Below are 14,717 nucleotides of genomic sequence, written 5' to 3'. Positions count from 1 at the left end.
CTGGCAGTGCAATAGATTTGCATGGCAAGGTGAATTCTGTTTGGTTCAATGTTTTTGTGCAACACCAATGGGCACGGCCCACTGCAGGCTGTTCAGTGTGCAGCCAAAATGCAGCTTTGGACAACAGGAAAGTGTGGGTTCAGGGAATCATTAATATAGGTATTTATTAGAATTCTAGGCATGGAGGAGATAACCGAGGGAGAGTAGATATAGTAAGAAGAGAGCTTAAGACAGTCCTAAGAGAATACCAGCTTTGAATCGATGGATGCTGGAAGGACTGTCCCATTCAGTGGCCCGGGGAGGACCAAGAATGAGCTCACGGTAGTTGTGTAGCGCTAGAGGGGGCACTTCAGAGTTCAACAGTCTTTATATTTTTGTTCTACCAATCGTCTCTCCCCTTTCCAGGGTACCTGGTGCCCCTCAGCGAACAGTGTAACTCATTTCCGTATTAAGACCATGGACTTTGGAGCCAGACTGCCTACATTTGAATCCTGACTCTGTCACTTATTAGCTGTGTGATCTTAGACAAGTTCCCTAGCCTCTCTGTGCCTCAACTCCTGTATCTGTCTATACAGGGATGACCATACTCTGCGTATTTTATAGGACTTTGTGAGGATTAAATGAGGCCGTGTGTACAGTGGTGGGCAAAAGTAGGTTTACAGTGGTGAGTTCGTGGAATGGAAGTTATTATATTTATTAATTATTGTATTATTTTCCATATAAACAACTGTAAACCTATTTTTGCCCACCCCTGTATAAAGTGCCTAAAACAGTGTCTGGCTTATAGTGAACACTGTATAAAGTCAGCTGTTCTTATCACTCTCTTCATCATTATTGTCCCTCGGCAGGCACTTTAGTAATGACAGTAAGATGATAAAAAATAGCTGTTTGTCTAATTTCACAGAATTAATATAAGGACTAAGTATGGTAATGGATATTAAAACTAAATAGCTATGGAATGGTTGTTGACATAGCAATAAGTATCTGCTTTGTTTCCATAGGGAAGAATGAGAGATGAGAGGCTCACAGACTCAGTTTTAATATCCAACATTCGGACCTTTGTCCTTTGAACTTTACTTAAAGAGGCACTCCAGGAAAAGTCAACAGGATTAAGACATTCCTTAAGATCGATGAGTGAATATTTCCATGGGGTCTTTCTTTTGCCTTTCTCGGGATAAGTGCAGGTAATAAGTTTGAAGTTTTACCAAGCTATTTAAATTTTTTTTCTTGCTATTAGGTATTAATATTAACCGAGGCCTCCTCTGCTTGGGAAATGTAATCAGTGCCCTTGGAGATGACAAAAAGGGTGGCTTCGTGCCCTACAGAGATTCCAAGTTGACTCGGCTGCTTCAAGGTAAGCACAAAGTGCCTCTAAAAATGACAGAGAGTAATTCAAAATGATGCTGCTGAGAAAGTGAAAATGGAATGGGCAAAAAGCCAGATTTTTGGACCATCACATACAGAGCTGTCTAATTGATAAATAGGAGAGAGACCTGTTGGCAGGCTGGCTTATAAGATAATGGAAAGATGTCTTCATATATGGCTTTGAGAGCTGAGAAATCTGTAGACTGCCAACTGTACTTAGTACTTTGGATCTGAAAATGAACTTGGTTACTGTTCCTTTATTAGTACTGATAAGCAGGATCCCCTGAAGAGTTCAAATGTACCTAGTGGGGCGTCCTGGGGATGTTTCACCCCAGTAGTGGCTCCTGACCCACTTGGGCCCCACTTTTAACCTGATTAACTGCTGCGATCACAGTCTCTATTCATAAAGAGTACGTTTGCAATGAGAGTCTAGACTATGATTACTTTATGCATCAGAAATCTTTGTGTTTTTATATTGTCATAAATAGGAAATTTGTACTCATTTTTTTCTTATAACTCTGATTTTGAACTTTCCAGCCCATATAGACAGCTTTGCTTGCATTTTACTTGTTTTATTTTATTTCCTTCCATTGTTCTTCAGATTCTCTAGGAGGTAATAGCCACACTCTGATGATAGCCTGCGTGAGTCCTGCTGACTCCAATCTAGAAGAAACATTAAATACCCTTCGCTATGCTGACAGAGCAAGAAAAATCAAGAACAAACCTGTTGTTAATATTGATCCCCAGACAGCTGAACTTAATCATCTGAGGCAACAGGTATAAGGGACTTAGAATATGGCAAGAAAAATTAAAAGAATGTGAATGGAAGTATAGAACTTCTTCTGTTTCTTAGCTTCTCCTCTGCCAGAAGTTTAGAGATACTGGTTAAACGAAACATTACTTTGGGGAATTATTAATATGTTTGCTGTCATATTTAAGATTTGGGCATGGCATTGGAGATTTCACTGGTAAGGAAATGGACAATGAGAGATGAGACAAGGGAGGTGGGTAGGGATCAGATCCTAAAGACTTAAAAATGCCCCTGGAGCCTGACCTGTGGTGGCTCAGTGGATAAGGCGTCAACCTGGAAACACTTGAGGTTGCCGGTTCAAAACCCTGGGCTTGCCTGGTCAAGGCACATATGGGAGTTGATGCTTCCAGCTCCTCCCCCCTTCTCTCTCTCTCTCTCTCTCTCTCTCTCTCTCTCTCTCTCTCTCTCCTCTCTAAAAGTGAATAAATAAATAAAAAATTTAAAAAAATGCCCCGGATATAGTGGCATGCAGATCGTTGGTGACCTTAGAAGGGGTTATTACAGTGGGGTACTGTGGGCAGAAATCAATACTGCGGTTGAAGACCAAGTAAGAGAGGTGAGCAAAAAGAAATGGAGGCAACAGGTGTAGACTGTGCTCTCAAACTTTGCAAAGGAGAAAAATAGGGCAAAGGCGATCGGAAGGGAAGTAGGGTTGGGAAACATGCTTTTGTTTAAAGATAGGAGAGACTTGAACATGTTTTCATCTTATTAGGAAGTATCCTGTAGCAAGGGAGAAGTCAGAGGGAGGAGAAAAAGGATAACAAATAGTGTAAGATTCATCAGGAGGCAAGAAGAGTTGGGATCCAAAGCACAAGTGAGGAAACTGGTCGTAGGAGGCCGAACAGCTCCACTCTGCCTTAAGGAATGGGGAGGGTGACTGCACGTGCTCTCTGATATAGGATTCATCCCCATGAAGCGTCCTTTTGACTGTTCCGGGGTTCTGTTCATGTTCTTCTCAGAACCCTAAATTACTTAGCTACACTTGATGACTTAGCATCTCCAGTCTTATATTATTTCCTACTACCATTTCAGGCCTTAGTCTTGTCTGCCTCAACTAGATTGTAAACTTAAGAATAAACCACAAAAGTTTATTCCCATATTTTTCTACCCCCAACATTGTCTAGCCCAGGGCTCAGTTTGATTTTTTCTTTTAAATAGATGCTTAATAAAAACTCATTAAGATACTTAGGTACAAGGGACAGTTCATCTTCTAAATACTAGTTTTTCATGTACTGCTGATTGTCCTTTTATCATTGAATCATCAACCCTGGTGCTTTCTATAATACCTAAGATATGCCTTAGAATTTCTATGTATTGAGTATAATCACTCTACTGCTGGTTGCAACAATTTCACTGATTAAGGGATAAATAGCATTTGATTAGTGACTATTTTTATTTTTTGCATTTCCCAGGTACAACAACTACAGGTCTTGTTGCTACAAGCCCATGGAGGTACCCTGCCTGGATCTATAAAGTAAGAGTCCTAGTTTAATTTTTAAATATTATTCTAGCAGAGGCTATTTCTCCTGATGGTTGTATCCCCTGTTGAAGTTTCTGGTGGCATTTGGTGTCAAGATTGGGCTCTTGGCCCTGGCTGGTTGGCTCAGCGGTAGAGCATCGGCCTGGCGTGTGGGGGACCCAGGTTCGATTCCCGGCCAGGGCACATAGGAAAAGCGCCCATTTGCTTCTCCACCCCCCCCTCCTTCCTCTCTGTCTCTCTCTTCCCCTCCCGCAGCCAAGGCTCCATTGGAGCAAAGATGGCCCGGGCGCTGGGGATGGCTCCTTGGCCTCTGTCCCAGGCGCTAGAGTGGCTCTGGTCGCGGCAGAGCGACGCCCGGAGGGGCAGAGCATCGCCCCCTGGTGGGCAGAGCGTCACCCCTGGTGGGCGTGCCGGGTGGATCCCGGTCGGGCGCATGCTGGAGTCTGTCTGACTGTCTCTCCCCGTTTCCAGCTTCAGAAAAATACAAAAAAAATAAAATAAAATAAAATAAAAAGATTGGGCTCTTATCCAACTTGCTGACTATTTTGGACTTAGCTGGTTAGCTTTGAGGCAGCCGGATGTAATAGGAAGAATATGGGTTTTGGCCTCAGAAATTTATTTATTGGAAATCTATGAGAAATGGCTGTCTCCACTCTCCTGTTTATTCATTTGACTTTTTATTCATATCCATATAGACTCATAGAAATTTGTTTTATTCTATGGGTTAACATTCGATACTATCATTATTTGTTTTATTGCTCAAATTGTTCCTGCTTTGTCCACTAGGAGCTCCTTCAGGGTGGCTCTTATGTTCTTTAACATGCCCTCAACTTTTTGAGCATTTCCACAAAATGTCCCACGCCCACCTGGTATTTTCGCTACCCCAGTTCTGAAATCAACCATATCACCAAGGAGCGCTGCTGCTTTTTTATTGGTAAATGGTGTTTAGAAACCAGATCCGGGCACTTAGGTGTACTCGTTATTCCTGGGATGTCACTACTTTTAGGCCCCCTCAGTAAGTCATGGTAAGAAACATCTGTGTGTATAGTAACCCACACATAACACTCATCTATATTTTTTACATCTGTCTATCTGTAAGTTTACAGTTGTGAGTATGCAAAACAAGAGTTTGTTCTTGTCTTTTTACTTATTAATTATTGTATTATTTTCCATATGAACAACTGTAAACCAAATTATGCCCCATCCTGTACATGAATTTTATTTTATTTTATACTGATACCTCTCATTCTAGTCCAATGCCTACAGGGTTCATTTTAGCCTTCCTCTTCTTATTTATAAACTTCTTTCCCCAACACTGAGAAACCATCTGTCAGTATCTGTGATCTATTTACTTACTTGTTCACTTCTAGTATACACATAAAGTAGTTTCAGAATTGCTAGCCCATACCCCTGTGAGAAACAGTTACAGTATTTCTATATAGTTCTCTTTTCTTTAGGCTTAGAGTATCCCGTAGTCTCTTTGTATTCCCTTTTGGGTCCCCTTGATATCTTGATTAGTTTTAATTGTTCATATCTTGTCTATGTGAAGAGTGTTTGAAATACAATGATGATTTAAATCAGAGTTATACAACAAGATATACTCAAAGCAGAGAAATGCAAATCATATTCATGATGAGATCACTGCACACCTGTCAGGATGGCTATCAAAAACAAAAAACTCAGGAAATAATGAATGTTGTCAAGGATGTGAGGAGAATGTGTAGAAATTAGAACCTTTGTGCACTGTTGAAGGGATTGTAAAATGGTATGGAAAAACAGTACAGATTTTCCTCAAGAAATTAAAAGTAGAAATGCCATATGATCCAGCAATTCCACTTCTGGGCACATCTGTAAAAGACTTGAAAACAGGGTCTCAGCGAGATCTCTACACTCCTGTGTTCACAGCCGTGTTATTCACAGTAGCCAGGCGGTGGAAGCTACGCCAGATGAATGGATAAATGAACTATGGTGTATCCACACAGTGGGATATTATTCAGCCTTAAAAAAGAGGGAAAGCTTGACCAGGCAGTGGCAGGATGGATAGAGCATCAGACTTGGAAACAGAGGACCCAGGTTCGAAACCCCGAGGGTCACCGGCTTGAGTGCACGGTGGCTGGCTTGAGCGTAGGATCATAGACATGACCCCATGGTCACTGGCTTGAGCAAGGGTCACTTGCTGTGCTGCAGCCCCCTGGTCAAGGCAGATATAAGGGAGCAGTCAATGAATGATTTAGGTGCTGCAACGAAGAATTGATGCTTCTCATCTTTCTCCTTTCCTATCTGTCTGTCCCTATCTGTCCCTCTCTGTGTCTCTCTGTCTCTCTCTCTCTCTCTCTCTCTCTGTTTCTGTCACAAAGATAAATAAATAAATAAATAAGGGACAAGAGATCAAAAATGCATTAGAAAAATGGGACACCTGAACAGACAATTCACCAGAAAAAGATAAAAGTAGTCTTAAAACATGAAAAAATGTTCAAACTCACTCAGAATTAGAGCAATACTAATTAAAACACTGAAACAGTACTTCTCACCTATCAGACTGGTAAGAAATGGAAAACTATTACAGCACATTCTGCTGGTAGGCCACGGGGGAAACAGGCGCTCTCAGCTGCGCGGGAAGGCAGGTGGACGTGCCACAGGGGGAACGTGGCAACGTCTGCCAGGGCTGGACATGCACTTACCTTTGGTCCCAGCAGTCCCCTTTCTGGAAATCAACCCTGAAGATAAATCGCTAACACCACAAAAATATATATACACAAGGTTACTTACTGAAGCACGTTTGTAATTACAAAATATTGCAAATCACCTCAATGGCCAAGCCCAGGAGAGAGGTTGAGGATATGGCACATGTACACAATAAGAGACTGTGCAGCTGTCAAAAAAAAACGAATGAGGAAGACTTGTATGAGCTGATAAGAAACGATTTCCAGGAATACTGGAAAAAGCAAAGCCACAAGAGTATGGGTAGTACATTACCAGTCATCTGAGAAAGAAAGGGGAGAGGACGCACAGGTACCTGCTCATCTGGATAAACCACAGGTAGGAAGGCTGAACCAGAGACCAAAGAGATCGGGCAAATACAAGGGGCGGGAGAAGCGTGGTGGGAGGTGGTGCAGACGAATGTGGAATGGGAGCAGGGCAGCAGGGACGGAGAGGAAACGATACTTCTCTAGGTGTGCATACATGTGCATGTGTATATGTGTACTTTTATAAAATACCGTGGTATAAAATATAAAACTTCCCATCTTAACCATGTTTAAGTGCACAGTTCAGTAATGTTAGGTATATTTGTGTCGTGCAATGAATCTGCAGAACTTTTGCTTCTTGCAAAACAAACTCCATGCCCATTAAACAATAACTCCCCACCTCCCGCCCTGTCTATTCTTTTGGTTTTCTGCCACTGCTTTTATTTATCTTCACCTGTGTGCACATAGACCTTCGCCTGTGTTTTCTTCTAGTTCTCTTCTGCATTTTTTTTTGGTTGTTGTTTAATTGTGCTAAAGAACATATAAAATATACTTTCTTAACCATTTTTAAGTGCACACTTGAGTAACATTAAGTATATTTACCTTGATGTGAAACGGATCTCCAGAATTTTTTCAGCTTATGAAACTGGAATTATATTAACAGCTCTTAATGCCTTTCTCTTTTGTCCCTGGCAACCACCATTCTGCTGTTTCTATGAACGTGACTACTTTAGATACCTCACATAGTGCAAGCACACAATATTTGTCCTTTTGTGCCTGGCTTATTTTATTACACATACAGGGGTGGGCAAAAGTAAATTTATAGTTCTTTGTATGGAAAACAATACAATAATTAATAATAAATAATAATACTCATAACTGTAAACCCACTTTTGCCCCACCCTGTATGTACCAGCTGTTGTGTCTCCATTCATTCGTCAATGGACACGGGTTGCTTTTCCACCGTTTGTGACTAACACTGCTTTGGACTTAGGTATCTCTTTTCTAAGACCCTGCTATGTGCCCAAAAGCAGAATAATTGGATTCTTTAGTAACTCTATTAGAATTTTTTTAATTAAACCACCATACTGTTTTTCCACAGTAGTTGCACCATTTTACGTTCCAACCAGCAGTGCATTAGGCTTCCTATTTCTCCACATTCTTGCTAACCCTTATTTTTTTATTTTGTTTTATAGTAGCCACTGTAATTTGGGCCTTTTTTTTGTGACGGAGACAGAGAGGTACAGATAGAGACAGACAGACAGGAAGGAAGGGAGATGAGAAGCATCAATCATCAGTTCTTCATTGCAGCACCTCAGTTGTTCATTGATTGCTTTCTCATATGTGCCTTGACCAGGGGCCTACAGCAGACCAAGTGACCCCTTGCTCAAGCTAGTGACCTTGGACTCAAGCTGGTGAGCTTTCTTCAAACCAGTTGAGCCTGCGTTCAAGCCAGAAACCTTGGGATTTTGAACCTGGCTCCTCTGCGTCCCAGTCCAATGCTCTATCCACTGCGCCACTGCTTGGTCAGGCTGGGCCCTTATTTTTAATATTCTTTATATATTAGTGATATTAGCCCTTTGTCTGTAGTGTATTACAAGTATTTTTTTCAAGTATATTGTTTTACTTTGTTTATGCTGTTTGTCATGCAGAATTTTTTAGTTTTTATGTAGTAAAATGTTTATCAATCATTTTTCATTGCCTCTGGATTGTTAGCAACATTATTGAGATAATTTACATACCTTAAAATTCACTCATTTTAAATATACAATTCAGTGATTTTTAGTAAATTCAGAGTTGTACAACTACCCCCACAATCCAATTTTACAACATTTCCAGCTCCCTGAAATGATCCCTCATGGCCGTTGGCAGTCATGGCTGTTCCCACTCCCAGCTCCAGACAGCCCTAACCTGCTTTCTATCTCTGTCATTGGCTTGTTGTGAGCATGTCATATACATGGAGTCATGCAGCACGTGGGCTTTCTGTCTGGCTTCTCTCACCTATAATGTTTCTGAGATTCATGCATGATGTACCATGTATCCACATTTCATTCCTTTTTATTTTGACTACTATTTTATTGTCTGGATGCACCACATTTTGTCTATCTAATCACCAGCTGATAAAACTTTTCAGTTGTTTCAACTTTTTGGTTATTTTAAATAATACTGCTATGAATATTCACTGGCAGTTTTTTGTGTGGACATGTGAGTTTTTATTGGATAGGTACCTAGAAAGTGGAATCACTGGGTCGTATATTTAACTTTTAAGGAAATGCCAAACTGTTTTTCCAAAGTGACAGCTGTTCACATTCCCCTCATGCTTCCAGATTTTGGTTCACAGAAACCTCTCCAATAGGTAGCAGACAGATCCTGAGGTAACTAGGAGTTCTCCAGCGCTTTCTTCTACTCCTTATCTTGGTTTTATGTTTTATTTTTCATTTCTCATTTGAAGTTTATTCTTGTGTGTGGTGTGAGCTTGTTTTCTTTCAATATCCTTATTCTCAGTCACTCTTAATCAGTTTTTCTGATTATAAAAGTGGTACATTGTAGCCCTGGCTGGTTGGTTCAGTGGTAGAGCATCGGCCTGGCGTGCAGGAGTCCCAGGTTCGATTCCCGGCCAGGGCACACAGGAGAAGCGCCCATCTGCTTCTCCACCCCTCCCCCTCTCCTTCCTCTCTGTCTCTCTCTTCCCCTCCCGCAGCCAAGGCTCCATTGGAACAAAGTTGGCTCAGGTGCTGAGGGTGGCTCCATGGCCTTTGCCTCAGGCGCTAGAATGGCTCTGGTTGCAACAGAGCAATGCCCCAGAGGGGCAGAGCATCGCCCCTGGTGGGCGTGCCGGGTGGATCCTGGTCAGGCGCATGCTGGAGTCTGTCTGACTGCCTCCCCATTTCCAACTTCAGAAAAATACAAAAAAAAAAATGGTACATTGTACCTGACCAGGCAGTGGCACAATGGATAGAGTGTTGGACTGGGATGTGGAGAACCCAGGTTCAAGACCCCGAGGTCGCCAGCTTAAGCGTGGGCTCATCTGGTTTGAGCAAGGCTCATCAGCTTAGACCCAAGGTCGCTGGCTCAAGCAAGGGGTTACTTGGTCGGCTGTAGCCCTGTGGTCAAGGCACATATGAGAAAGCAATGAATGAACAACTAAGGTGTCACAACGAAAAACTAATGATTGATGCTTCTCATCTCTCTCCATTCCTGCCTATCTATCCCTCTCTCTCTGACTCTCTCTGTCTCTGTAAAAAAAAAAAAAGACCTATCTAGTATACCTGATTTAAAAGCAGTTGGCCCATCTTCCTTTCCTTTCAATTTAACACAGACCTATTTCAAGTAACAAAACTAATGAAAACTATTCCAGACTTCCAGCTACCTAGAATAAGATCTACTTTCAGCTGTAAAAGTAATAGATTCTAAGAAACAGTTGAAGGATAAAACGTTTGCACACAATTGTTCAATGTTTTACAGGGAAATAAAGGTGCTACCTCTTTTCTCAAAAATGTATGTTTATATTTTTAGAGATCTTTCACGAGGCTTATAACTAACTGTACAATTTATATACATGTTTTTTTTCTTCTGTTTTTTGTCCTTGGATTATATTCTTTTTTGAATGTGTGTCATTAAGGCTTTTGTATTGATTTTCTACAAATGTTTGCCAAGTTGTGCGTGCTCAGCTAACTTGAATTTCTAGCATTGGCAGTTAAATAGCATGTGAAAGAGAAAACATTGCTTTTCCATTGTATTTTCCCCACTTAGAGAAACCTTGGAAATGTTAGGTGAAAATCTTTAGAGTTAAAAGTATTATTATTTGGTGGGTGAGGGGATGGGTGAAAAGGGTGAAGGGTATTAAGAAAGTCAAACTTTCGCTTATAAAATAAGTCACAGGGATATTATATACAGCATAGGGAACATAGTCAATAATATAATAACTTTGCATGGTTACTAGACTTAACATGGTGATTACCTCATAAACTACATAAATATCGAATCACATGGTATACGCCTGAAAATAATATTTTATGTTAACAATACTTTAATTAAAAAATATCATTACTTTGAAGTCTTATAAAACACATTTTAATCAAACATTCCTTCATGAGAGTCTTTGTAAATTCTCAATAGTGTAATATGAGACCTTATGGCTGTAGCCTTGCTGTTAACTTTTTTTTTTTTTTTTTTTTTTACAGAGACAGAGTCAGAGAGAGGGATAGATAGGGACAGACAAACAGAAATGGAGAAAGATGAGAAGCATCAATCATTAGTTTTTCGTTGCAACACCTTAGTTGTTCATTGATTGCTTTCTCATATGTGCCTTGACCGTAGGCCTTCAGCAGACCAAGTAACCCTTGCTCAAGCCAATGACCTTGATTCCAAGCTGGTGAGCTTTGCTCAAACCAGATGAGCCTGCACACAAGCTGGCGACCTCGGGGTCTCGAACCTGGTTACTCCGCATCCCGTCTGATGCTCTATCCACTGCACCACCTCCTGGTCAGGCTATTAACTTTTTGATAACGATGTTCCATAAAGAATTCATGGAGGTCTTAACCTGGGAGAGAGGGCATCTGTTCTGACATCCTTTTCTCTCCTTTATTGAGATTGAGAATAGCTGTTTTCCTATCCTTTTTTCTCTTTGTTAGAACCTTGACAACTATTAACAGTCTCCTTAAGCTCAAATTTTTCATATTTCTTCTGCTGTTTTTTCAGAGTTCTATTTTTCAGTCTTTTAAACAATTAATCCCAGCAGATTACCAAAAAAGCCTAATCTGCATAAATTCCAAAAGTTCTTATTTATATGTATTCTTCAAACCATTTCTCTCCCTCCCTTCCACTTCTATTTGAAATGGAGATTATTGTTGCCTCCACTCAGTCTAAGCAATTTAAAACTGATAGACAAATGAACAGAAGGCTATGGGTTATCAGTTTCAAAAAACACAAGCACTTTGAAGGGAACACTTATTTATGGAGAATTCTGAAGTAGACTGTTAGTGGCCACTGGTCATTTCAACTTTTTTTTTTTAATTTAGGGAGAGAGAGACAGGGACACACAGCCAAGAGGGGAGAGAGATGAGAAGCATCAACTCGTGGCACCTTTAGTTGTTTGTCAATTGCTTCTCATACATACCTTGACTGGGGGGCTCCTGCTGAGCCAGTGACCCCTTGCTCAAGCCAGAGACTTTGGGCTTCAAGTCAGTAACCAGGGGGTCATGTCTGTGATTCCACACTCAAGCTAGATGAACCCACGCTCAACTGGCCAAAGCCAGCAACCTCGGGGTTTCAAACCTGGGCCCTCAGTGTCCCAAGTCGACTGGTCAGGCCATTTCAACTTTCTGACTTCTTAATGCTATTTCCATAAACTATACACTAGGTAGGTAATTGACTTGTGTTTATGACTATAAATTTAGAGGCTAGCTCCCTTGTACTTTCCCCATCTCTCTCACTTCCTCCAACCACAACTTCTCGAATCTTTAATGAGAGATTGAGACTGGGAAGAAGAGAACATGTGTCTTAACTGTGCAGTTAGCCTTCACCTCGTACCTACATGGCACAAATAGAAAGATCCTAAACCAAGAGCCAAAGGTAAAGGTTTGTCCTTCCTGTTACAACCATATATGGCCCTGAATCATTACCATTGTCCAAATTCTGGTTTCACTTATATATGGAATCTAACGAACCAAATAAACTAGAAACAGACTCAGAGAACAGACTGACAGCTGTCAGAGCTGAGGGGGTGTGAGGAGCTGGTTGGAAAAGGGGAAGGGATTAAGCAAAACAAACAAACTCTTAGACACAGACAACAGTATGGTGATGAGCAGAGGGAAAGGGGTGGGGGAGATGGAAGAGGGTACGGGGGAGGGGATAAATGGTGATAGAAGGGGACTTGACTTGGGGTGATGAACACAATACAATATACAGATGATGTGTTATAGAATTGTATACTGAAACCTATATAGTTTTATTAACCAATGTCATCCCAGTAAACTCAATAAAAATAAATAAATAATAACGTATTTCAGGCATGTCTTATTCATACAACATGCTACCTGACTGAGAGAGTAGATTGGAATAGACACACTTTTTCCAGGCTTTTGGGGGTAATTTTAAACCAACTGCCCCACCCCACCCTAAAGGCCTATGAGATATGTTTTATCCACCTTTGACACAGGTGTTATCAATTGTGTATTTTTCTAACATGTTACTTCCTTTATTTTAGTGTGCAACCATCAGAGAATCTACAGTCTTTGATGGAGAAGAATCAGTCCCTGGCAGAGGAGAATGAAAAATTAAGCCGTGGTCTGAGTGAAGCAGCTGGTCAGACGGCCCAGATGTTGGAGAGGATCATTTTGGTGAGGCCCCAGACTAAACTGGCAATCTGGACATCTACTAGCTTTAGTTTCTAAAATACTTAACATGCTTCTCATCATAAGAGACAAGTTATGTGAAAAGAAATGGATAGTATCACCATATCCTCCATAGAACCCCTCTGGGTGAATACATGAGCTTATAGTCAGACATACAGAAAAGTTAAAACAGTGAATACCTATGTATCCACCACAGAATCTACATGAATCTCATTTTAAAATAGATTTGTTCTAAAATACCCAAGAGCAAAGAGCTGGGTCCCTCTGTCACTTAGAAGTAAGTCCTGCCTCATCTTGATCTATAATACCAAGTAGCTGTTCCCTCAGTAAGATTTAAGTTTGTCTCTCTCCTCCCGTAACATTGTCACGTTTCATATGTCATCCTAAATAGTTATCATGGTGAGCTGGTAAATTCATTTAATTCCTTTCTCATATGGTTAATTGTCAAATAGTGGATCACTCTGTAACTGATTACATATCCTAGTGTCTGTGTGATGGTCACCTCCTGGGCCAGTGCAGGCTGGCTCTGTCACTAACTTCTCTCTGTTAGTCTAAATACAAGTCAAGCTTGGATAGCAGAACTATTGCCAGAAGCGAAAATGAGTTTCCACCAAAATATAATTGTATGTCTGTAATTTATCCACCTTAACACACCAGTGTGCTCTCTCGTCAAGGAAGGGTAAGCTGCTTAAAGAGTTCCTTAAAGGGGGCCAGATCCTCTGTGCATTGTATTGTCCATTATTAGCAGAAGAGTGCAAATGGGATCTGGGTGATTTTTATACAGTTTTCTGTCTCCATGCTGCATTTTATGCCTTTGAAGTAATTCTAGAAGCTGTGTCTCACATGTGTGTGCTTGTTATTCTAGCCACATACCCATCTGACCTTTATAAGGCTGTTGCAGTGGCTACCTGATAGGCTTATTGTTTGATGTCCTATCGGAAATTCATAAAAAGCACACGTTCATGTCCTATATAAACTTGTTCCCAAATCGATCACAGACATTGAGATTAAAATAAAACAGAAACTCAATCACCCTTTCCCAAAACGTAGCTGCCTCTGCCGTTTCTTGTGCTGGATCCACCCTTTTTCTTCCTTCCTTTTGCTAAAACTAGCCAACCATATCAGATAGTGTAACTCGAAAAACAAAAACCAAAAAACTGCAGTGTGAGGCCCTATTATGTTTTAACTGCCTTTATGCTGGGACTAGGGAACAGTATAGTGTAGGAGGCGGTTTAAAGTAAGTGATTTTTTGCAAATCACGGGGAGTAGCAGGCCGGGAACTATTCCTTTCTCCCCCAGTTGCAAAGTTCTCTATGGAATTGAGGCCTCATGCTCCAGCCAATAGTCTGAACTTCGAAGCAAGCTTAAGACCCAGCTGTGTGGATGCTATTTTTAGTAGTCATGTTGACTAAAGGGCTAATGTCCATGACATTTCTCACTAAATAACAAAAGGCCACTGCATCCTCTATTACAACCAAAGAGGCTGCTTCTTTCCCTAGATTTTAATCATAGACGTAAGAGAGACAGTGTGATTAGGCAAGGCTTCAGGCACTGCCACTAATGAGCTCCTGGGTCTTTGTTGCAGACAGAACAAGCGAATGAAAGAATGAATGCCAAACTGGAGGAGCTCAGGCAGCATGCGGCGTAAGTTTTCTGTTAGGTATTTGTTACTGACTTAGACCACCTTAATGTACCACCGTAGAGGCTCGGGCCTTTGCAGTGTGATTAACTCCTGGTTC

The 14,717-nt window shown here is 41.0% G+C and overlaps 1 protein-coding gene across 4 annotated transcripts in view; it reads left to right on the top strand.

The window, feature by feature from the left end:
• KIF4A (kinesin family member 4A) overlaps positions 1–14,717 on the top strand; it is a 128,982-nt gene that overhangs the window by 45,788 nt on the left and 68,477 nt on the right. For all 4 annotated transcript variants that reach the window (XM_066357205.1, XM_066357204.1, XM_066357206.1 and 1 more), the window contains 5 exons: positions 1,238–1,354; positions 1,967–2,142; positions 3,589–3,650; positions 12,831–12,963; positions 14,564–14,622. In XM_066357205.1, the coding sequence (XP_066213302.1) occupies positions 1,238–1,354; positions 1,967–2,142; positions 3,589–3,650; positions 12,831–12,963; positions 14,564–14,622 (547 nt within the window). The remainder of the gene's footprint in view (positions 1–1,237; positions 1,355–1,966; positions 2,143–3,588; positions 3,651–12,830; positions 12,964–14,563; positions 14,623–14,717) is intronic.

The sequence above is a fragment of the Saccopteryx leptura genome, chromosome X (genome assembly GCF_036850995.1).
Source record: "Saccopteryx leptura isolate mSacLep1 chromosome X, mSacLep1_pri_phased_curated, whole genome shotgun sequence".
Taxonomy (NCBI): Eukaryota; Metazoa; Chordata; class Mammalia; order Chiroptera; family Emballonuridae; genus Saccopteryx; species Saccopteryx leptura.
The sequence above is the reverse complement of the archived record's forward strand: the minus strand, read 5'-3'. Positions and strand labels throughout refer to the sequence as shown.